The 24,492-nt window shown below is 38.6% G+C and overlaps 1 protein-coding gene across 1 annotated transcript in view; it reads right to left on the bottom strand.

The window, feature by feature from the left end:
• Positions 1 to 24,492, bottom strand: part of QSER1 (glutamine and serine rich 1) — a 101,948-nt gene that overhangs the window by 15,783 nt on the left and 61,673 nt on the right. Inside the window, exons 4-8 of the mRNA XM_074230435.1 lie at positions 20,196 to 23,861; positions 5,939 to 6,261; positions 3,773 to 3,889; positions 3,136 to 3,269; positions 2,235 to 2,446 (exon numbers count right to left, since the gene is read on the bottom strand). Of these exons, the coding sequence (XP_074086536.1) occupies positions 2,235 to 2,446; positions 3,136 to 3,269; positions 3,773 to 3,889; positions 5,939 to 6,261; positions 20,196 to 23,861 (4,452 nt within the window). The remainder of the gene's footprint in view (positions 1 to 2,234; positions 2,447 to 3,135; positions 3,270 to 3,772; positions 3,890 to 5,938; positions 6,262 to 20,195; positions 23,862 to 24,492) is intronic.

The raw sequence follows: 24,492 nt of genomic DNA, 5'->3' as shown, positions 1-24,492 counted from the left end.
AATGAGGGAGCAAACAAGGTTTCCTAGAAAACTGTGCTCTATTTAGTTTTGGGAAGCAATTCTAAATGTCTACAGTAGAATATAAAACGTTACTATTATTTCTTAGGGATGTAGTAGCTAGGATGAGCATCTTCCCTCCCAAAAGGAAGAAGGAATTTTAGTGTTACCCTATGGCGACACCTAGCGGTCAGTCAAGTTTGTTGTCAAGTCAGTTCAGTCCTTTCCAACTTTTCAAGACCCCATTTGGGGTTTTCTTGGAAAAGATCCTGAAGTGGTTTGCCATTTTCTTTTCCAGCTTATTTTACAGATGAGGAAACTAAGGCAAAGAGGGTGAAGGGACTTGCCCAGGGTAACCCAGCTAAGAAATGTCTGAGACTGCATTGAACTCACAAAGTTGATTTCCATCCAGGCCCAGTATTCTATCCACTGTACTACCTGGATGAAAACAGAAACCTTTTCTTTCAAAGACAAAAACTTGTACCTCACTTATATGCCTTCCTTGAATAGAAAATGGAAAAGCCAAATCTTCCTATTGTAAATAATAGCTGCCAAAACATTAAAAAAATCCTGTATTCAGTGTCTGCTCTTAATAGTGATTTTATTCATAGGTTCTGCTATAAGAAGCTCATGTATATTAAGCTCCTCTATGCAGAACACTGTGCTTAGGTAGAGGAAATAAGAAGTTTAGATAAGATATGATCCCTACTCCCATGGACCTTAGGGTAAAATAATCCATATATAAGATAGGATAGAAAGTGCTTTCCTCAAGAGAAACCAGTTCATTATCAACCTTATGGGAGGTGTTGCAGAAAATACTATGGAAGAGGTGACATTTCAGCTGGCTGAGAATTGGAGAGATGGGGGGCCTTCTGGATACAGGGAAGAAGATAAGCAAGAGGATAAAGACAGCCAAGCAGGAGCCCACATGATAATCCCCCACTGCAGCAAAAACAGAATATGAAAGGAAGATGAGAAGAGGGAAAAAAAGACTAAGAAAGGCAGGGGTGGTAGGTATCAGCCTAGGAAGGTTTGGTCACCACATGTTCGAGGAGCCAAGACTGAGGAGAGGGCAGTTAGGGAAAGCTGGTCCTAAGGCCTTTATGGAATGGGGGAGTCACTTCTGGGTGGGGTGACCAAGAGCAAGTCACTTAACACATCCGTCTGCCTTGCTTTCCTCATCTGTAAAATGGGGATGATATCACCTACCTGCAAGGGAAGGTAGAGGATCAAATGAGATATCTGAAGAGTATTTTGCAAACCTTATGGAGCTATGTAAAATGATGGTGATTCTAATTATCAAGTACTTTGTTCAAGATTCCATAGGCTGTCAGGTCAGGAAAATGAAGCTAGGTCCAAATGAACCCCAGAGAAGAGGGAAAATGAAGAATCAAAAGTAAAACTGAGTTTTGGAACAAGGAAAACTGGGTGATAGAGGCAAGTAAAAGGAAGATTTTTGGATTTTGAAAGGCTGAGTTTGGGGACCTTGTAGGATAATTAGGTGGATGCTTGTTTAGACTAAGGAAAAAAGGGCATAAGATATAAATTTGGGAGTAAAAGACTGCAAAGGGAAAAGAAGAAATAATTAGCAGGGCTGGGGCGAGCAGACAGAAGGAGGGAAGAGGACATTGTCATGAAGACTTGCAGTAATACCATCAGTCAAAATTAGCTGAAACCAAGTATTGAACCCATTTGTGGTTTTCCTAGTAATCCCGGCAGCAGCTTGACGGCTCTAGGCCTGAGTCGGGAAGACCAGATGTCACAGTTGACCTAAGACATGAAGACCCAGGCAAGACACTTAAACATGTCTGCCTCAGTTTCTTCAACTGTCAAATGGAGATGCTAATAAATGCCAATTTATTCCAATATTTAATAATAAATTAAAATGCTATATTAAGTAGCAGTGAGGGGAAAGAAAATAGATATATTTTTTTAGGTTTTTGCAAGGCAAATGGGGTTAAGTGACTTGCCCAAGGCCACACAGCTAGGTAATTATTCAGTGTCTGAGGCCAGATTTGAACTCAGGTACTTCTGACTCCAGGGCCGGCGCGCAATCCACTGTACCACCTAGCCGCCCCAAGAAAATACATTTTACTAAAATTTACACCAAATTTAATTTTGGTGGAGAATCTCTCTTAGAAGAGATCCTTTTAAACACTTTTTGAAGAAATGCAGCTTCAGTGGCTGGAAAAAGGCTCCTGAGACACCCATTAGCTGGATTATACCTGCCCACTCACCTTCTTCCTCACTGCCACTCGTATGGATTTCAGGTGAGGAATCTGACTGGGAAGACTCCATCTCTGGCTTCCATTTCTTCCGCTTCTTTGGCGGTGGCTCAGCCTTCATCTTTGGCTGCTTAGCTTTGGATTTCACAGAAGAGACTTTTGTTGTTTTTGGTGCTGGAGGATCTGGAACTTTACTGCTACTACTTGGTTTCGAATGAACAGCTCTGTAATGTTGGAGGTGTTGACATTCTGTTAACACAATTTCTGTCAAATGACTTAGGAAGAACCCCCTCCCCCCCCCCACAGGTGATCTTATTGTGCAGAGCAGGAAGGAGCTCATCACCTCTACTTCAACTTCAAGAATCTGATCTTGACCCTAAATATCTAATCATGACACCAAAGCTGTCCTCATTAGAGTTCTCTTTTCGTTGTTTCCATTCAGTTTTCAGTTAAGGGACTAATGACTAATTACTCCAGCTGTTTCGTAGCACGCCTCAGTCCCTTAAGCTTATCTAAAGACAGGTCCTACATCACACCTGGCTTATGGAACTTTGGAGAGCTAGAGGAGGAGGACCTAGATGCTGACAGGCTGGGGAGAAAGCCCCAGGGTCTAAGCTAAGGTTTATCTCATTCTGTCCTGTTCCAGTCCTAACACCTGGAACACTTCCAGAAAACTAGAATTGGACTCCTGTCCTGGCATTCAGACTCCCAACCTGGTGGTACCAATAAAAGTGCTCATGAGCCCCATGGGACCCATACCAACTATTGTCTGTTATGGTGCCCTTGGTTTCAATGTATTCACCATGCTGTAGGTACCAAAAGTCCAATATTCCACTGATCTCATTCTCTGCACCCCCATCCCTACCCCACAGCCCCACCTCTATCACGAATGACAGACAATAGGAGAAGATACCTGGATGGAGGTAAAGGGTGACTTCTTGGCTTTTTTGAGCACACTCTAACATATTCCTTCTTGTTGGTGTTTTCAATTAACTTTACATATACCCGTCTGTATTTACTCTTTGCATCCCCAAAATATCCAAGATACTGAGAAAAAAAGATACAGACTCCAAATTACATGACTATACTCAATGCTTTGGAAAAAACCACTAAAAGTCAAGCCAAAATATTAAATTACTTCAACAAACATTAAACAGATGTTAAAAACTGCACTTTTCCCTTTTAATAATGAAAAGCTTCTAAGCAACTTACCAAGGGGGGGGGGTGCCATTAACATTCAGGCTTGGGAAGGAAATCACTATTAGGAAAAAGGGGCTGACAGAGAAAACAGCAGTTGTTCCATATAACACAACACTCAGCCACTATCACTTGCTTGTTCAGATATTTTAAGAAAACAAATTTCTGTTACCCTTATTCAAATAAATTTATTTGTCTAGTCTTATTGGAAAAAGATTTAAAGTGCTCTCATTCTATCTTAACTGAGGATATCCTAACAAATTTCTTCTAGAAATGTGAAATGTAGAAAATGTTCTTCTATCACTTTTCTTGAGCAATGACACCCAAGACTGGTAGATGTTGATTCTACTTACACTATTAGTAGCAGCAAACTCTCTTTGTCCATCTCGAATTTCAGGAACAAACTTTTGCAATAAAGCTTTTTGTACTTTCCAGATGGCTGGAGGTTCTTTGCCTGTTTTTAAAGCCACCTATAAGGCACAGAATTAAATTAAAATGGGTGATTTGATTTTCAGAGTCACAGAATCTAGAAAGTAACTTCAAGAATCAAGTAGTCTAGCCTCCCACTCAATTCAGGAAACCCTTCTACTAGAGAAGGGTCGTTTGGCTTGTACTTGGGAGTTTAGCTAATTATCCAGGTACTTTATATTTAGCTGATATTTGTCACATAGCTTTGACCACCATGGTTTAAGGAGTCACATTATATTACTTTGGGGTACAAAATAATATTGTACATATAGAGACCAAATATCATTAGATGCTGACAGCCCTCACCTATCAAATATTTAATCTCTCTTCCATGCAATAGTTATTTGAATTTTATAATTTATAAATAGAGAAATTCTAGTCCCTTACAAATACACATCACCTCCCCCACCTCAAGAGGAACCTTTGATTTCACTGGTATAGGAAAATCATAGTGAAGAGACTCCTCCAGGACACTGAGGTTAAGGGATATGTTCACCCATGGTTATAAGGCTAGTTTATATCTGAGGCAAGACTCTAACCCAGATCTTCCTGATGCCCAGGTTGGCCCTCCATCCACTAGATCATGCTGCTTTCTCTCTACTGTACCATATTATCTTACATATTCCCAACAGGTTAAAAGTTTTATTAATACTTTAAAAAAGCCACTGTAGTCATTTCTCACCCACTTTCGTCCCCCCCAAACTCTCCTATGAAACAAAGAAGCAGTTAAATAAAACAAACCATCATACTAAGAATATTATTACATAATGCAGATCACCTTGCAAACAGAATTTAACCAATAAAATAAGTCTGTAAACTTAACTATGCCAAGCAACAATTAGCAAGGAACTAAGATTAAATTTGGATTTCTTAAGTGCTTTTATTTTTTAATTGACCTTTAGGTCTTTAGTTTATGTTTTTAAAAATCATTTTATTTATTTTTCCATCTACACACAAAAATAGTTTGTTAACAATCATTTTGGAGGAAGGTTTTCAGTTACATTTTTCTCCCTTCTAAGAAAGGTTATACATGTATAAATCTATGTTAAACATAAATTCATATTATTATGTTTTTGGCAAAATGGAAAATATTGCAAAGACTAAAATGACACATTTAGTTATTTAAAACTAAAGGGATAAAAATAAAACTTTGTATTATTTAGAATATTTGGAAACAGAAGAAATGCAACTGATTCAAAAAATATTTACTAAGTGACACCTTGTGTTAAAAACATTTGGATGCTGGAGATAAAAAAAAAGAAAGAAACTGGTGTCTCTTTTCAAGAGTCTTATAATCTATCATGTAAGTGGAAGACAGAGTGGAACATTGAATATGAATTAGCATAATTCAAGGTGTTCTGTACTGGGAGCAAAAGAGACCGAAAAGTGTTTAAGAAAATTTGAAGAGGGGGGCAGCTTAGGTGGTGCAATGGATAGAACACCGGCCCTGGAGTCAGGAATAGCTGAGTTCAAATCTGGCCTCAGATACATAATAATTACCTAGCTGTGTGGCCTTGGGCAAGCCACTAAACCCCATTGCCTTGAAAAAAAATACCAAGAAAAAAAAAAAGAAAATCTGAGGAGGAAGGAAATCAGGGAAAACTTCATGGGGTAGGTGAAGGAAAGAAAATTGAAGGAAAATTATTTTAATGGAGACAAGGGGAGGAAAAAAAAGAAGACATTGTGGGACCTGAACTACTTCAGCTTGCCTGGAACAGAAATGGGTGATGCTCATTTATGAAATAAGTACAGAAATATAGCCTGAAGTCAAACAGGAAAAGCCTCAATGCCAGTCTAAGAAGCCTAATTTGGTCTAAATAACAGGGAGTCATTCCAGGCTGGTGAGCAAGGGAGTGGCCCAGTCTTATGTACTGTGGATAGGTAGGAGAAAAAGTATTTTATCAGAGGAATGAGCCAAAGAGAAGTTAGACTTGGAGGGTGAGGGCAGAAGAGAAGGTAGGAGAGGTTACCCCGAGGGGTATATCTTGTTTCAAGTTACCACAACGATGTTCAAAGGGAGTCTGTCCAGTCTCTCCTCCATGATTGATTACCTTCAGATTATCGATGTCTTCCACTTTCACAACAAATTCATCCCGTTCTCTGTATTGGCCTTCTCCTCCACTGTCGCTGTTCTCTTCCACACAGCCTTCGATGGCAGCCATCTCTTGGACCTTTGCTAACTGATCTGAAGAAACACCATCGAGGTCAAGGCCTGAGAGCTTTGGGGGGTCTGTAGAGCTAGTGTTTTCTGGAACATTCCCTGCAGGGGATGTAGCTTTGTGTACAGACTCCTGCTTCACAGCAGTGTTGGGAGCAGTGGCAGCAGCAGCAGGAGTTGGTGTTGCAGCAGCAGCGGCCTTTACAGCTTCTGGAACTAGACAAAATACAGACAGTCCTCAGTCTCAAGTCACATGTATTTAGAGAGACTCACAGAAATGCACGGGCTGGATAGGTAAGTCAAAGAGCAGTAAAAAAAAGAAAAGATCAGAGCTACCCTGTGCCCCCAATCAGAGAGGCATCGAGAGCTGACCACAGACCTGGAAAGGGGGGGGGCAGGAGAGGAGGGGAAAGGCAATGAAATAGGGTTCAGTCTAAAAGATGATGATGTGATTAATATGGATCTATGTTTAGCATGGTTATACATGAATGGCCTGTATTTGCTTTCTGGCAGGGGGAGGGAGAAAAATATTAAACTAAAAACTTTGCAAAAATAAAAAATGATCTTGAAAACTATTGCTGCGTGCAGTTGGAAAAAATAAATAAAACATTATTTCCTAAAAAAAAAAAAGAACACTATTGTATGAGACAAGTATAACATGACAAGAGAGGATAGCATCAAGAAAACTGAATTTGTCCTCTGAAATTCTGGTGGAGGCAATGAACTGTTAGGGACTTCAGCATGCTGGTGCCTTAAAGGAGGAATGCAGGTGAGATTCTCTCTACAATCCTTTGAAAGTCAAACTTCTAGGATTTGGGGGAATAATAAAGTCTGAAGAGACAAGGATTGAAATTTATGTTTAAGAAAAATCATCCTCTATGTCAGCTCTGGGGAAAACAATGCAAAAACACCAAGGGAAATGGAATGAACTACACATAAACTGCTTATTATTGAGGAATGTTATGTTACACTGCTGTTAAAAAAGATATGGGATCTAAAAATGGGTAGGCGTCTCCCCTTGATAATCAAGGGGAGTATGAGGACGAGCATCGAGGAGCTATGCTTTGTGCAGTGGCTACAAGATGCCAAGCTCTGGGGGGTGCCCACCCTCAAGAGCTTCTGATGATGACCCATAGATCAGGCTCTACAAGACACAAGCTCACTCTTATAAAGGACCTAGAGACAGTATTGTGTTTGATCCCAGAACAACCCTGGGTAGTGGGTGCTCTTACTGTAAGGAAACCAAGGCAGACAGAGGCTAAATTAAAGAGCTATAAAATCTTTGAGGCTGGGATTAAATCAGGGCCCTCCTCCACATGGTGCTACCTGGTGAACATAAAGGGGATGGCACTAAGAGCCACGGGAAAGGGTCTCAGCAAAGACAGGAAAGGAGGGCTTAAGCTGAGTGAGTTTTGGAAAAAATCTTGGGTTCCATGAGGCAGAAGAAAGGAAGGTTGACTCTCCTGGCAAAGAAGACGCTGGTGCAAAACCATGGCGATGGAGGTGAGCAAGGAGGCCAGGATGGTTGGGTTAGAGAAGAATATGAAGACAGCCAGAAGAAGGAGAGCAGACTTATTGAGAGACTGGACTTGATCCCTGTGGTAACAGGAAGCCAATGGGGTACTTTGAGCAGAAGAGTGAGTCACTCCAAAGGATGAGTGAAGACTTGAGACAGAAACAAGATCTTGTGGGAGAAGAGCCCAAGTCAAGGAGGAGTGGGGTGCCTCCCCTTCTTGAGGTGTCGGCTCAAGTCTCTCTCAAGACCTTTCTCTGATCTCTCCCAGGTGTCACTCTCCTTTCATCTCTAATCACTTCAAGTTTATTTAGTACATTTTCTGTATGTATCTGTGAAAGGAATCTGAAATAGGAACTTTTTAGTTTTCACTGGCCTCACAAGCCAATGAAAGCCAACAGAATGAATCTTACTTGGTATTAATTCATTTTAAGCTTTATGGAAGCAAGTCAAGTTCATGCCATACCCCTTTCTGCGTCTCAATTCATATTGTGAAGACTGCTTGTTGTGGACTCTCACTCTTTATATTGTCTATGCAGAATAGGTTATAACCAAATTCTATTCCCACTCCATCCTAGCTACAAATTTTATTCCATTCTATTATACTCTTCTACTTTAAACTTTGTATTTTACTATCTAAATAAAAGAACCAAATTTCTGTTCTGAATATAAAGACAAATTTTGAAAATCCAAAGAGATTTAGTTTAAAAAAATGATTTAAAAAATTTCTTCCAGGGGCGGCTAAGTGGCATAGTGGATAGAGCACCGGCTCTGGAGTCAGGAGTACCTGAGTTCAAATCTGGCCTCAGAAACAATAATTACCTAGCTGTGTGGCCTTGGGCAAGCCATTTAACCCCACTGCCTAGCAAAAACTTAAAAAAACCCAAAATTTCTTCCAATGAAATCAGAAGGAAAATATCTACAGCGCTATCTAGTTCAGCTTGCACCTGAACAAGAAAGAGTACTCTCTATCATGATTAGTTGATGGTCATCACAGGAACTGACTTTCTTCAAGGAATCAATATGGTTGTAGAAACAACAGCATATCTCCAGCAGTTACTCCAAGGATTTAAAAAAGAACAATGGATAAAATAATCAAGTATTTAAGCAGGGAAATCATAGAAGGTGCTCTGGGGAGGGGAGAGCAAATTTCAGCAAGTACCAGGGGCTAGTGAAGAAAGCCTAGAACCTGAAGCTATTTGTTAGAGGGGGAATCCCAGACTCATAAAGTTTAACTTAGAAACCTGGAATATGGAGCTAACCTGCTCTGATCATCAAATGTCCTCAAAAAATGTGTGGAGCCTGGAGCAAGAGCATAGATCAGATGAGATCAGAACAATCCTGGGATTTGATAATATTCCATAACACTTGTTCATCTATTCCCTAAATGACGGGCACTCCCTGAGAATCCTTTCTTTGTACATCCTTAGTTTATTTTGCTTAGAATTAATCCTTCCTTAAACCTACCCTTCTAAGTCCTCCTCTTTTCCTGTTGAATGAAATACTTATTTTTTCCTTTGACCAGTTCAGATAAGAGTGAGATGAAGTATCATCTACTCTTCCCATCCCTTCCCCCCTCTCTATATATATTATTTGTAAACCCTAAATTCGTGACATAATTTTTTATCTAACCTTTTCTGTTCACTCACCATTATATGTCTCTTTACTTCTTTCCCATCAATGGAAAACAGTCAGTGCCCATTGATTAGAAAGAGAGCCTCCCTTGGGGGCGGCTAGGTGGCGCAGTGGATAGAGCACCGGCCCTGGAGTCAGGAGTACCTGGGTTCAAGTCCGACCTCAGACACTTAATAATTACTTAGCCATGTGGCCTTGGGCAAGCCACTTAACCCCATTGCCTTCAAAAAAAAAATCTTAAAAAAAAGAAAGAGAACCTCCCTATCTGAAGCACCAACTGGAGAAATTTTGAATGACATTAGGTTTTTTTCACATGGCAAAGCACCCAGTTACTGATTCTATTCCTACTAAGATTTACAAGGTAGGGAATTCACTGCTCATAAAAATTAATTGAAATTTTCCAGATTATATGACATGATAAAGTTATCTCCCAGGGGTTCAAGGATTATCTCCACTGTCCAACTCTATAATGGTAAGGGGATTATCCCATGACAATCACAAAGGGGTTTCTTTCTTAGTCACTGTTGGCAAGATGCTTGCCAGAGTCCTCCTTAATAGACTGATTCTTCACCTGGAAGATAGTCATCTCACTGAGATCCAGTGTGGCTTCAGAAAGGGTTGAAGAACAGTCAATATGTTGTTTGCTGCCCGACAACTCCAGTAAAAATGCCAGGAACAGAACAGAGTTCTGTAATACAACATTTGCAGATCTGACCAAGGCCTTTGATACTGTCAGTTGAGAGGGTTGATGGAAAATTAGGTCAAAATTTGGTTGCCTGGAGAAGTTCAGTATTGTCCATCAGTTTTGCATGCCTGGGGTTCTGGATAGTGAATGATGTTCTCAAGATTTCCCAGCCACCAATGGAGTGAAACTGTGACCTTGCTCCCTTCCTTTTTTAGCATGATGTTTTTAGCTATATTATCAAATATCTTCACTGAAGATGAACTTGGCCAGGTCAACTACTGCAGTGATGGCAAAACCAAGACCAAAACAGAGGGAGTGTTGGTGCATGAATGCAATCTCTGAAGCTGAGATTCAACAAAGTGTGGATCAGTTCCCTGCTACTTGTGCTAACTTTGGTCTAACAATTAAGTCAAGAAAACACAGATGCGTCATCAGCCAGCACCACACCATCCATATGTGGAACCATCGATTATAGCAAATGGGGAAGTTTTGAGTACTGTGGAGAGGTTCACTTACCTTTCCAGGTAAGTATACATTGACACTGAGGTTGACATGCAATTCCAGAGCTATAAAAATGTGGGAGAGAAGAGGTATTAGACTGAATACCAAATTGAAGGTCTAGAGAGTGGCTGTGCTAACTTCATTGAAACCTGGACAGTCTGACAGAGCTATGTCAGGAAACTGAATCACTTCCATTTAAATTGTCTTAGGAGGATTCTGCAGGAGAAGATGCCAGCCAGTGAAGTCCTTTCTTGAGCTAAAATGCCAAGCATTCAAAGATTACTAGAGAACATGCAAATATGATGAGCTGATCACATTGTTTGTTTGAATGTCAAATGTATGCTGGTTAAAAGAATTCTTTTATGGATAGCTCACACAGGACAAGCACTCGTGGAGGGGGAGGTGGAAGAAGGTAAAAAAAAACGATACAAGGACACTCATAAGAACTTTGGAATTGATCCTGAAGAGACTGACACAAAATTGCCCAGAAGGGCTATGCTCTATGAACAAAGCAGAATCGAAGTAGCTAAAAGGAAATACGACATGCACCAAGTTTTAGAGACCCTACTCTAAATATTCACATGGACTATTTTTGTTTGACCTGTGGTAGAGGACTCAGAGGTCATCTTGGGCTGATCAGTCCCGGTAGGACACACTGTAACTTGACTAACATTGTGGTGTCATTTGGTCCTCTTCAAGAAGGATGGACAACCAACCAATCTCTCTTTTCACTCTCTTCCTAATAACATTAAGACATAGCAGAACCACTTCCAGGTCTTTTCTAATCAGACACCTTCTATGACCCAATGATGATAGAATTCAGAGAAGATACATATATAATTTCCCCATATTTGAATAAAATCAATTGATCCTTCTTTAATTATCTTGGTTTACCCTCTTTCTTTACATGTGCTTTAAACTATATGTTACACTATACTCATTTTGCTGGGTAAGTAATTCCCTGTATTCCACATCCTATAGTGGTAGCTGCTAAAGTGTGATCCACATTGTGGTCAGCCAGGATTCGAAATCTTTCTTTCTGGCTCCTGGAATTTTTTTTTTAATTTTATCTGTATGAACTGGATTTTGACTTTCATAATCTTGACAGGTTTTTGTGGGATTTTTAATTGTTGTAGGAAATAATTGGTATGTTCTTGCTCTTTCTACTTTGGCATAAGAGATTTAAGCAGTGCTCTTTTGAGATTTCTTGAAATGGAATATCTAAGTTTGTTTTGTTGTTGTGGGTTTTGGCAATCAGACTTCAACTCTCTAGCCTCAATCTATTTTTCAGGACAGTTGTTTTAATTGTGATTATATAATCTCTTCTGTGTGTTTACATGTCAATACATACACATATACGTGTGCACACACACCCACATGCATGTTATTTTCCCCAGTCTTTTGACTGTTTTATTATCCTTGTTACTTCATGGAGTGACTGGTGTCTATGGGGTTTACTCTGATTTTCAGAAGTTTGTTGCTTTAGCAAGGTTATGTATCTATTTGTGCCAATTTGTTAATTCCTTTTCCAATTATTTCTTCCAAAGCTCTCATTTCTTTCCCCATTTTCCCCCTCAAATGCTCTTACTCATTTCTAAAACATTTAATTGGGGGGGGGGGGAAAGAACTTTTGCTTTACTCTTCTAGAAATTTCAGTTTAGTTTGTGAATAAGCTGTTTTTCCTCTAAGGCTTTAATGTGCATTGGAGACTTTCTCTTCTTTTCAGTTTGTCTTGAGCTTCCTTATCAACACAACAGCACTTTATAGATAAATTTGGCTCCTTCTTCCAGCATATTTCTCAACTTCAGGCTTGATGTTAGGGTTGGGTTTTGCCAGACTTCCGGAAGGAAAGCTTGCTGCTTTCTTGGGATATTGAGTATTGGATCTTTAGGGGAAAGTCTGGAGACCCACAAATTTTTAGTGGTCTCAAAGGGGTTTCAAGCAGAGAAAGTCTGACCACTGCTTCCCTGGTTTGAGCTCTGTGGGTTGCTGACATTGATTTTGGTCTGATCCACATCAGGATGCTGCTGTACTTAGTCCCTAACAACCAGCTGGAAAGTTCTATTCATTCAGAGACCGTAGGCTACTCTTTGGTCTGGGATTCCTGCCCTTGTTATTCCTCTGTATATATGTGGACTAAAGCTGAAATAGACTCTGATCTGCTCCTGTTATCAAAGCTATACTCTGTTCTTAGTTTATATAAATTTCCTCTTTGGATTCAAGCCCTCCCTAATTGGGGATGGCCCTCTTATCATCCCAACCCTGCGCCATGCAGGTCCCCAGGTCTGCTCTAGATTGTCATGACCCAGGACTGAGGAGTGGGTAACAAAGGTTCCAATTGGCACCTATCCCAGTATGATGCCCTGGAAGAGTTTCTATCCATGCTTGCTTTGTCTGATCCCACTCCCAAGTGTCCTCAGATCTTTCTGTCTCTTTAAGCTGATCTGATAAATGATTCACTATGACTTTTTGGCTTTCCCTCATCAGGATTCCATCTGTTGCATTTTCTAGGTTTGCTTGGAGGAATTCTACAAAGGGCAGCTCAGCTGTACCATCATGATTCTACCCAGGACTCAACATTAAATTAGAATTTGACTATCTTATAGCTGATGTTGTTCTAGAACAGGGTAGACAGATAATGTAGTGGGCAGGTCATAACCATGGAAAAGACTTTGGGCAAGACCACACAGAGGTCAAAAGTAAGAATCCAACAGCAGTAGTTCATATTCTGCCACTGTAGAAAAGCATTCTGGTCCTGGCTGTTTTGGAGGGGTGGTCAGGCTGTTCTGAGGTCTTGGACCTAAGGACCTTGAGGGAAAGCAGTTACAACTTCAACCAGGGCTCCAGTTCTGGTGTTGAGTATCATTCACCTGGGCTCCCTTAGTCTCCTCTTGCTGGTTCCATGTCCCTCTAAGGTGATATTCTCTTTAAAATGTTATCAAAGAGGGGAAGCTAGGTGGCATAGTGGATAAAGCACCAGCCTTGGAGTCAGGAGTACCTGGGTTCAAATCTGGTGTCAGACACTTAATAATTACCTAGCTGTGTGGCCTTGGGCAAGCCACTTAACCCCATTTGCCTTGCAAAAAAAAAATAACTTAAAAATGTTATCAAAGGTACATTTTATTGCTAGCTTTTATGTTTATATTGCTTAGATTTTTTCCTGATGACTTTATATCCCTCTCAGAAACCTATACCTTATAATGACTTTTTTTTTAAAAGAGAAAGAAAAAAAATAATCAGTAAAACTGAATGACATATCTTTTGATATAACAATACCATGAAGTCTATATCCCGAAGCATTCTAAAAAAAAAGGAGAAAAGGCCCTACTTATACAAAAATATTTCTAGCAAGTTTCTTTGTAGTGGCAAAGAATTGGAAATTGAGAGAATGTCTGTCAATTAGGAGATGTAGCATATGAATGAAATGGAATACAAGAAATATATTACAAAAAATATGACACCATAAGAAGCAATGAGCAGACATATTTTAGAAAAATTGGAAAGATAGCACTGATACAAAGTCAAGTGAGTAGAACCAGGAGAACATTGGATATGGTAACAACACTGTACAAAGATCAACTATAAATAATTTAGCCATTCACAGTAGTACACTGATGCAAAATAATTCCAAAGGTCTCATGAGAAAAAATGCTGTTCACCTCCAGAGAAAGAACTGATGGCATCTGAATGCAGATTGAAGCGTACCATTTTTGCTTTATTATTTTCATTTTTTTTTCCATTTGGTCTATTTCTTCTTTCACAACATGACTAATGTGGAAATGATTGAATATAAATAACCCTTATTAAACTATTTATCATCTTGGGGAGAGGGAGAAAACTTGGAATTCAAAATTTTCAAATTAATGTTAAAATTTGTCTTTACATGTAATTAGAAAAATACTATTAAAAACATGATACATGAAGAAAGTCAATTACAGGCAATATATTTCATACCTGTGGATCCCAACTTCTGCAAAGAAGTAGGGGAGATGTTGTACTTTCCATTTACACTTTCTGGCTCTTTTCACTCTAATTTGCATCAGTTCAAGCAATTCTTTGGAGAATTCTCTCTATATTCACCATGCTTATTTTTCTTATAGCAAAATGTAACATTCCATTATATAATAATGTACCACAATTTACTTATTCATTCCCCAACCTAACAGGCATCTAGTTGATTTCCAGTTCTTTTCCATAACAAAAAGTCTTGATAAGAATTTTGGTGAAGGGAATTTTCTAGGTGCAAATGTTATTATAAGGGAGAAAGTCCCCTAAGTAAGAAGTGGGCTCCAAAGAGGAATGAAATATTAAATTACTCAGAAATAAATGTGAATTAAAAGAAATCATTAATGAAAATAAAGTTTGGGTTGTTTACATTTAACTGATGTAGATCAATAGCCCTAACAAGGACATCAAAAGAGTCTAGAAATTACCTCCACCAGCTCACACTTCATCTTGGGAAGATATGTGGCAGCCAAGGGCAATACCAGTTTAAAATATAGACTCTTTGTAAAACCTTAAAGAGCAGGATATTGTTAAATTATGAAGAGTGCCACTACTTCAAAAAGTGAAATGCAGAGGAGAAAAACACTAAAGAAAGCTTGGCAAGAGATCCATCTAAACAGTTACTCTGAAGGCATTTATTTAAATGAAACAAGAGCAAAATATACATTAGGAATAAAAATCTTTGCAAATCTTTTCAAAAAAACTCTTTTAACCATCCAGGGCAATGGAGTCACCACACAACAGAGTGAGAAGAGGAAAAAGGAAATGTTCTGACAAAATCTATGGGCATTCATTTATTAGTTCACATGCCTTGGAGAAACAATGTAAATAGAGATTTAATTGTCACCAAAGAAAAAGATGGAAAAAAAAAAGTAACTGGAGTAGCTCAAAAAATATAAACGATCCATGCCAGAAGTGAGAATTGTGAGGGTAACAAGGGACAGTCTCAAAGGTGCCTAGAGAAGATATATGTAAGGTATGCATGCTAACCACCAACCCATATGCTTACGTTCTCATCTATACATAATTATTTTATGAGAGTTATCTGTTCATGCATAAGGGCCATCCTTGATGAGGGAAAACAGGAAGGCTTTTCCTATTGATAATCCTTAGTACACTCCCATCTTTATGAGTGTAGTGCACTCTTTGTTGACCTTCAGTCTTACATTTCCAACTGCCTTTCAGACATCCTGGAAGATGTCTGAATTGCAAAGTTCAGTAAAAATCTTGAATCAACCAGATCCAAAACAGAATTCATTATCTTCCTCACTAAACCATTCCCTGCTCCAAATATCCCCATTACTGTAGAGGTTAACTTACATCCTTCCAGTGCCTGATAATCTCAAAATAGGTATCTTCTTGGGTACCTTAGCATCTCTGATTGCCTTCTGTCTCCCCTCCCCAATCCCCCAATATCCATTCTGTTATCAAGGTCTATAGATTCTGCCTTGGCAAGATCTCTCAATAAGCCTCCTTCTCTCTTCTGGTACAGGCCCTTTTCACCCTAAACTTAACTATATATATATATATATATATATATATATATATATATATATATATATATATATATATATATATATATATATATAGATATATAATATATAAAGTCTGATGGTCTGATCATGCCTGGCCCCTCCTCAATAAACTCCAGTGGCTCCCTGCTATCTCCAGGATCAAATATAAAATGCAGTATGGTACACTCAAAGACCTTCATAATCATATTACTACCAATAACATATTACTACTAATGATATATGTACTACCATACATATTATTACCACTGACAATGGCCTCCTGGCTTTTCCACAATAAGACATTCCATTTCTTGGCTCTTAAATCATGGAATAAAAGATTTAATGTAATTTGGAGTAACAGAAACCCTTCACCTATGAGTTTCCAAACAGGACCTCTGCAGTGATATGTAGACCTTTCAGGAACACGACTCGGGCCAACCCCTCACTTAAACACACTATAAACAATATATGCTGCATAATATACTGAGGAAAAAACATAGATGGAATACAGCTGTGTAAAATTATAATCTAAAAATTTAAATTTTTGCATTGTATGTGATATTCCAAAAAGACTTGAGACAAGGCATTTATTTGTCCTAAGCAGACTTTGCAAACTTCCCACTGTGTATCACCCCCTAAAACAATGGTTCCCAAATATTTTTGAATGTGTAAGCCTATAAGTAAAAACTTTTTGACCATCAAAGTATTTCCTTTAAGACTCCACTCTAGTGCTGCCTCCTCTAATAAACCCTTCAAGAATTGCTCAGTGGCTAACCCCTCCCCTTCTCCCTACTATTACTTCCTCCAGCTAGACTGTGTGTCTTTGTGTTCTCTGAGACTAGCACAGTGCCCAGGCACTTAAAAAATGTTTGTTGATTGACATATGATTGACCACTCACCTTACAAACCCACATCTCCTTGGCAACTACTGCTACCCCAGATGCTTGCTGAGCTTTCCCATAATCACCATTACAACTAACCAAAATTCTTCAAAATAGATGAGAAAGAACAGAAGAAACACAAAACTACTTGAACAGACCTGATGTGCCAAACCTGTCTGACCACTGATTAACATTGCCAAGTCCCAGACTCTCTCCAAGTCTGTCCACAGTGTCACTGCTGAAGCCTAGTTGAATTACTACAATATCTATCAAGCAAAAGGGTCTCTGGCTGAAACCTAGTGAGCAGGAATAGGGAGGAGGTTGCAGGGATTTACATTCTTCATACATTCCACCCAACTGTATTAGCCCCTGAAGTACAGTCTCCAATTTGGAGATTCTGCAACAGAGGCCTTCATTCTTTGTTCTATCTATTAAATAACAGTGCAGAATAACTCCTTGTGTGATCCAGGGTAAGAAAAATGTTTTGTTATTCCAAATGCTGGCATTCACAAAAAACATTTTTTAATACTCTTATTGCATTCCCCTTGTGTACTCTGATCTAGGTGGCTGGCTATTTTACTTCTACCACTGATCATAATACTTTTGTTATAATGCATTTTTACCTATTGTGTTAAATATTTCACAATTATACCTTTATAGTTTGCACTTAAGAGTTTGCAGCTGGATACCCTTTGATCCAGCAATACCACTACTGGGTATATACCCTGAAGAGATGATGAAAAAGGGTAAAAAACATCACTTGTACAAAAATATTCATAGCAGCCTTGTTTGTGGTGGCAAAGAACTGGAACTCAAGTAAATGTCCCTCATTTGGGGAATGGCTTAGCAAACTGTGGTATATGTATGTTATGGAACACTATTGTTCCATTAGAAACCAGAAGGGATGGGAATTCAGGGAAGCCTGGAGGGATTCGCATGAATTGATGCTGAGTGAGAGAAGCAGAACCAGAAAAACACCGTACACCCTAACACCAACATGGGGTGATGGTCAACCTTGATGGACACACTCATGCCATCAGTGCAACAATCAGGGCCAATTTGGGGCTGTCTGAAATGGAGAATACCATCTGTTTTCAGAGGAAGAACTGTGGAGTTTGAACAGAGTTCAAAGACTATTTCCTTTAATTTAGAAAAAATAATTGATATCTTATTGTCTGATCTTGTTATCTCTTACACTTTATGTTTCTTCTTTAAGGATATGATTTCTTTCTCATCACACTCAATTTGGATCAATGTATAACATGGAAACAATGTAAAGACTGACAAACTGCTTTTGGGGGGGAGTAAGATTGGGGGAAAATTGTAAAACTGAAAATAAATAAAATCTTTAATAAAAAAAAAAGTTTGCAGCTGAGAGTCAATACATAGTAGGTGTATTGCACCTTTCCGTCAAGCTACTCCTTGCACTAACAACCAAACCCTACGTGGTCTTGTATTTGGTCTTGAGAGTTATCACAATTTTTGTGACCCAGATAATCTCAGTGCTGTCCAAACACCCAAAGATGTCAAAGGAAGATCCTAAACACACCAAAATATCATTCTTTGTAAAAGCAAAAGACAGTAAACAAAGCCAATACTCAGTGATTGTAGAATGGCTAAACAAACTATGACATAAGAATGTCATGTTATTACATTTTAAGAAACAATGTACATGAAGAATACAGAGAAGACTTATAACTGATAAAAAGATCTACAGAATCAGGAAAACTATAAATAATGTAATTATAACAATGTAAATGCAAAGTTAAAAAAAACTGAATCACTATGAAATCATAATGACTGATTCCAAAGAAGAAAGATGCATTCCCCTTCCTTCTCTTCAAAGGTACAGAGATGGAATGACATTTACTGTCACACCTGGTTATATGTTGGCTAGTTTTGATGAATTTTTTCCCTTCCCTCTTACTTTTGCTTTTTGTTTTGTTTTTTAGGTTTTTGCAAGACAAAGGTTAAGTGACTTGCCCAAGGCCCCACAGCTAGCTAATTATTAAGTGTCTGAGGCTGGATTTGAACTCAAGCCCTCCTGACTCCAGGGTTGGTGCTTTATTCACTGCTCACTTTTACTCTTTAAAAAAATGGATTCCTCACTGTGAGGGGAAGGGACAAGGGACACAATGTTGGATTAAAAAGGTGATCTTAAAACAAACTGTATCTATAAAGTTAAATTCCTCTCGTTCCCCCCTATGATATGAAATTATTGAAAATTTCATCATCCAGCATGTAACCAACATGGTGTTAAATCATACACTGTAACTTGGTAGGAATTTTTGGAACTTATACTCTTCCTGGACAGCCTTCAATAAGCCAGAAATATCTTTATGTCATATGAGACGAGAAGAAGAACTTTGAGTGGAGTTCTTACACAAGTACACATATTTACATTTGAAATATAAACTTTCAACCTTTGTCCAAAGAGATTTAGTTGTTTGGCACAGTTTAAAGTATTATTTCAAACTCAGAGAAATTAAACTATGCATCACAATAGAAAGTTTGACTCTTCAGACAATACTTAAAAAACAAACAAAAAAATCCCACTGAAATCGACAGTTTTCCATGTGATCTGGTTGTCAGAATATTCTAATGTCTGGGAAATAGGTAAGTGAGAGGCATTCTCAAATCACAGTAGAAAACTCAAATCGTACAGATGCTATTCTGCCATCTCCCAGGGATGACTAAGTAGATAATGATAGCTTGATTTATGAAAACAACTTTAGAGGTAAGCCTGATCAGGGAAATGCTTAAGCTGTTTTACAAAGAGGCAGTAATTGCTGCATGTTCTTGGGAATTTTCTCTAAAAATCACTTTATATTCTATCTCTTCTTCAATCTCTGGTCTTAATCTCAGCAACAAATCCTCAGACTTTCTTATGCAAATGACCACGTGAGTACATGAACACACATGTGCCCACCCACACTGATGACCACATTTACCACATCAACTGATCTGACCTCAACTCTTGCTGTTCTGTTGGTGAGCTTGGCAATCCTGTTGGCCTGTCTATTCAGACCTTCCTTAATGTTCACAACCTCCCTTCAACCTAGACCTTGCCTAATCAAGCAACAAGATTGCCTTGCCTAATACAGGACAAAGTTCTTTCCCCAAGTACTTCAAAAGAATTTCCCAATTTTTCTAGAATGATATTTTTGTATTATTTGTCAGAAGGATCAAAATTCTGACTATAAACAGCCCACTTCCCCAACCACAATGAGGGAACTTCACCTCTTCCTCCCGAAAAAGCATTCAGAAATTAAGATACCATAAACCTACAGGTCAATGTTTTCTAACCCATGCCCATCTCTGTGTCTACTTTAATTAAAAAACAGAATTGATAACACCACTAGAAATTTTTATGCTTGTGCTTAATGATAATTATGACTATCAATGGAAAATTTTACCTGATTTATTTTTTTTATCAGAAGTATCATCCAAAGTAGATAAAACAGTGGAGATGCTCTTTTGAAGATCATTATTACATCCTCCAGAATCTTCATCATCAGAAGAAAAGGAAGGTAAAGCTTCAACATTTTTCTTGAGTTCATCAATTTTTTTAGAAGGACTAAAGCCCCCAGCTTCAGATACTGCAGGTGAAGTAGATGAAGTCTTTGGGACTTGAGTGTGGCAAGGTGCTCGAACAACCTGGGTCCCTGGCCGCCGAGTTCGATTTGGCACTCGTACAGCAGGGGCTGAAAACTGCTGTTTAGGTCCAGATTTCAAAAAGTCCAAGAAAGAGGCAATAAATCCTGTTTTCACTTCTGGCTGCTTCTCCTCAACTTCTCTTATCTTCTGCCTCATCTTTTCCTGATGCTGATAACCATCATGACAACATTCTGAACTAGGAGGAGAAAACGGCAAGCATGTCTCTGTGCCCCTGGAATTCTGACGCTTATTTTGTGGGGGCCATTTCACTTGTTTTTGATTACTACTATTATCATCGTCCTTCATTAACCCTTTTCCACTAAGTCTTTTCTTCTGAAGGTTGAACTGAATTAAATCTTGGTCATCTTCTTCAGTTTTGACACTGACCCTATCTCCAGATTGTTGTACCATAGCCATTAGAGGAAGTGAGACTTTATTCTGGGGCCCAGTACCACTACTGTCACTAGGCATATGAAATTCATTCTCTGAAACAACACTTTCTCCACTGAGACTTTTACTACTAGTAACAAACTCTTGGTCTCTATTATTTAACATGCCATTAGCAGTGACTTCGTTGTCTTCTTCAGATTCATTAGTGATATTTGAATTTTTATTCACTGTATTAGAGCTTTGTTGCTGCTCTTCAATTGCTGAGGGAGTGATATTTTGATCAGGAGTTTCAAGATGCTTTTGATCAAGGTTCATATTCTTTGAATGAATGATAGGTAAGGATGACAGGTTTATTGTAATTTGGCATCCATTTATGGAAATATTACTTAAATTCTCTGATTTTGCAACCATGGCTGTCAGGGAGTTGAAGTCTGGAGTTACATGCCTAATATCTGCTGATTGCTGAAAGTGGGATTTGGAGTCATCACCATTCTCTACTGCTGGAAGTGTTTCACTTGAAGCTGATTTGGCAAAATCAGAAGGCATAACCCCACAAGCTGCAGCAGTAGCTGCTAAGATATCATCATTTGATAAAATGTTTCTCTCATCACTGAGAAGTATTGATTCAGGAAAACACATTGAACCAAGGGAAACAAATTGATTCTTTGAATCATGTTGATTTGGTTGATTAAAAATGCTTTTTGTTGTAAGATGCTGTTGTAATGGTTTAGAAGATTCTGAGAGATCCATTTTAATAACTTCAGAATTTGGAGGATGAAGTTGCTGCTGAGAATGTCCACCACTGCTTTGAGTAATAGAGCTGTCTATTTGAAGGAATGGATGTACTATTTGCTGAGAACTCTGAACAGGCTGTATCTGGGTCGATGTCTTTGCTTGGACTAAGCTTGCCTGCAAAGCTGACTGCTGAAAAATTTGCAAGTCATACCCAGATTCCAGAAGTACCTGTGAACTAGGCAAGGGTAGTTGATGGACCTGTCTTAAAGCATTAGTCTGAATCTGAATCTGTGGTGAAGGATGAATGGCCTGACTATGTTGTTCTTGGACCTGTACTTCATGAACCTTAGGCAGAAGAGGATGTTGCTGGTTTAATTCTTTTGTATTTGTGTTTACTTGTGAAGTCTGCATTAAATTAGATGCTTTCTTAATATCATGGCTTGATACATTAGGCACTGGCCCAATTGATTGGGTAAGGTGTGCCATAGAACTAACCATTCTTCCCTCCTTTTCTTGTTCTTGTAAAGCAACCCCAACCACTTGATCTTCAAGACAAGAATTACTTCTGATAACACTCTGAGGATATCTATCATCTGCCTTGGAAATTCTGTAGGCTGTATCTTGATTAATTTCTCCATCAGGCAACCTTTGGGTTGGTGATTCAAGAGAAGCCGGCTGCTGTAACACTTGTAAATCTGGCACTGGAAAACCATCTTCTTGTTTTGAGGATGTATACTGAGCAGAATCAGTTTTCCTTTTAGTGTAAGATTTTACATCAGTAGAAGGTCTATTATTTTGTAAAGTTTGTGAATGAACAGGGGATGCAAAAGGAGAAGACTGGGCAGTTGGCAAAAATTTTTGCGACTGTGGTGATGATGATCCCTGGGTCTGAGTACTTTGAGAAGAATGCATAGAAATATAATTCTGGGTTGAACTAGAAGCTGGCAAACTGTGAACTTGAGGTGAAGAAGAAAATGGAAGAGAAGGTGATGTTAATGTTAGAGACTGACCTGAAGTATAGTTTTCTGAAGGGTTACCAGCTGACAAAACTTGTGATTGAGATGAGAAACTAACCTGTGATTGACTAACAGTAGATAAACCCTGAGAGTGACCAGAAAAATAGCTCTGAGACTGGCTAACTGAAGAAATATCTCTTGTTTGAGAAGAGTAGTTCTCATTTGAAGTTGAAGATAAAACCTGTGGTTGATCAGAGGAGTAATTAATTGTCTGACTTTCAGAAGTTACTGTTGGGGTTTGCCCAGAAAAAGTTAGTGTTTTATACAAGGGTGGCAACTTTTCAGTTTTATTATGTGTGTAAACCTGTGAATGAACAATAGATGGCACATTATGTGACTGCGTGGAAGCATAATTTTGGGACTGGCTAACTGATAAAAGGCTGGGTAGCTGAGCTGTAGAATAAATTTGTGCTTGGCCTGATATCACAGAACTCTGGTTGTGTAAAGATTTGGAATAGCTTTGTTTTAGCACAGGAGGCATCACACTTTGAGGTTTGGGGGTCTTAGCTGACCTTGGTGGTTGCTTTGTGGAACAGTTTTTAACTTTTGAAGTAGGAAGATAGCTGGGTGATGGAATTGTAGACGGGTAAGACTGAGCCAGTCCCACTGAGACCTGGGAGGTTGTCTGTTGTGGTCCTCCATTGCTCACCTGAGTAGAATCTCCAATTGGGTTACAAGATAAAGATGGCTGCCTGGTTGTATCCTGAAAATCAGCTACACTTGCATTTGAAAAATAACTAGGTAAGGAATGTTGTGAACCAGTCAGTTGTGCCTGAATAGTCTGAGTATTTGAAGGCCGCTGATGGTGTTTAATAACACTACATTCTCGAAGAACTCTTTCAATAGATGTAGTAGAACCAGTAAAAACTGATGAACTATAAGTTTGAGAAGCTTGCTGGGCTCCTCCAAGGGGTGAAGATAACAAGCTAAACTGAGGTTGTAAAAGATGGGGTGCAGACTCTTGAGCTGAACGATATGTAGAAGACTGAGGTGGTATACTGGTACTTAATACAGAACTGCCCAGGCGTTCAAATGCCAAAGCAGTTGGAATAGTACCCTGTGAAGTCTTGATTTGAAGCAAAGAGTCATGAGGATTTAAAATACCATTTGAAGTATTATTGAAAGTTGAATCTTGAAGTGTCAGAGGTGGGGTGGTAGCAAAGTTTCTACTGCTGAAGGTGTTGGGATGCTGATAAGTGGAAAGAGTGGATGTTGATGGAAATGTTCCAGTAGTTGGCAAAGCTCCAGTAGCAAATAGCTCAGATGCTGCTGAGGAATGCATACCTATGAGAAGAAAAACATACAACTAGTATTTATAAAAGAAAACACAACCAAATAAATATTACAACATATGTAATATAGATTTTATAATAATGAAAAATTCTCACATATACCTTTTACATACTTGCCTATAAGGGGAAAAATACTGATAAGGATAACCCTTGAGAATTACTGAAAAAGTATTTGAAAGTTTTATAAAATCAGAAATTTGTTTATATAATTTTTAGTTCACATGAATGGGCATCTAACTGGAATTCATCCATTTTTACAACAGCATAATTTAAAAAATTATGAAACCAAGTACACATTTATAAAGATACATATTTTTATCTTCAAAAATAATCTAGGAGAGGCTAGGTGGGGCAGCGGATAGAGCACCAGCCCTGGAATCAGGAGTACCTGGGTTCAAATCCGGTCTCAGACACTTAATAATTACCTAGCTGTGTGGCCTTGGGCAAGTCACTTAACCCCATTTGCCTTGCAAAAAAACTAAAAAAAAAAAAATCTGGTCAAAACAACAAATTATAAAGTTAACAAAAATAAACAGAAAATTATAATAGTTAAATTAACATTAAGCTGCCTACAATCTAAGTGACAAAAACATTTTAAATATTAAGTTTAAATACTAATAAGT

Source organism: Macrotis lagotis, chromosome 3 (assembly GCF_037893015.1).
Source record: "Macrotis lagotis isolate mMagLag1 chromosome 3, bilby.v1.9.chrom.fasta, whole genome shotgun sequence".
Taxonomy (NCBI): domain Eukaryota; kingdom Metazoa; phylum Chordata; class Mammalia; order Peramelemorphia; family Peramelidae; genus Macrotis; species Macrotis lagotis.
The sequence above is the reverse complement of the archived record's forward strand: the minus strand, read 5'-3'. Positions and strand labels throughout refer to the sequence as shown.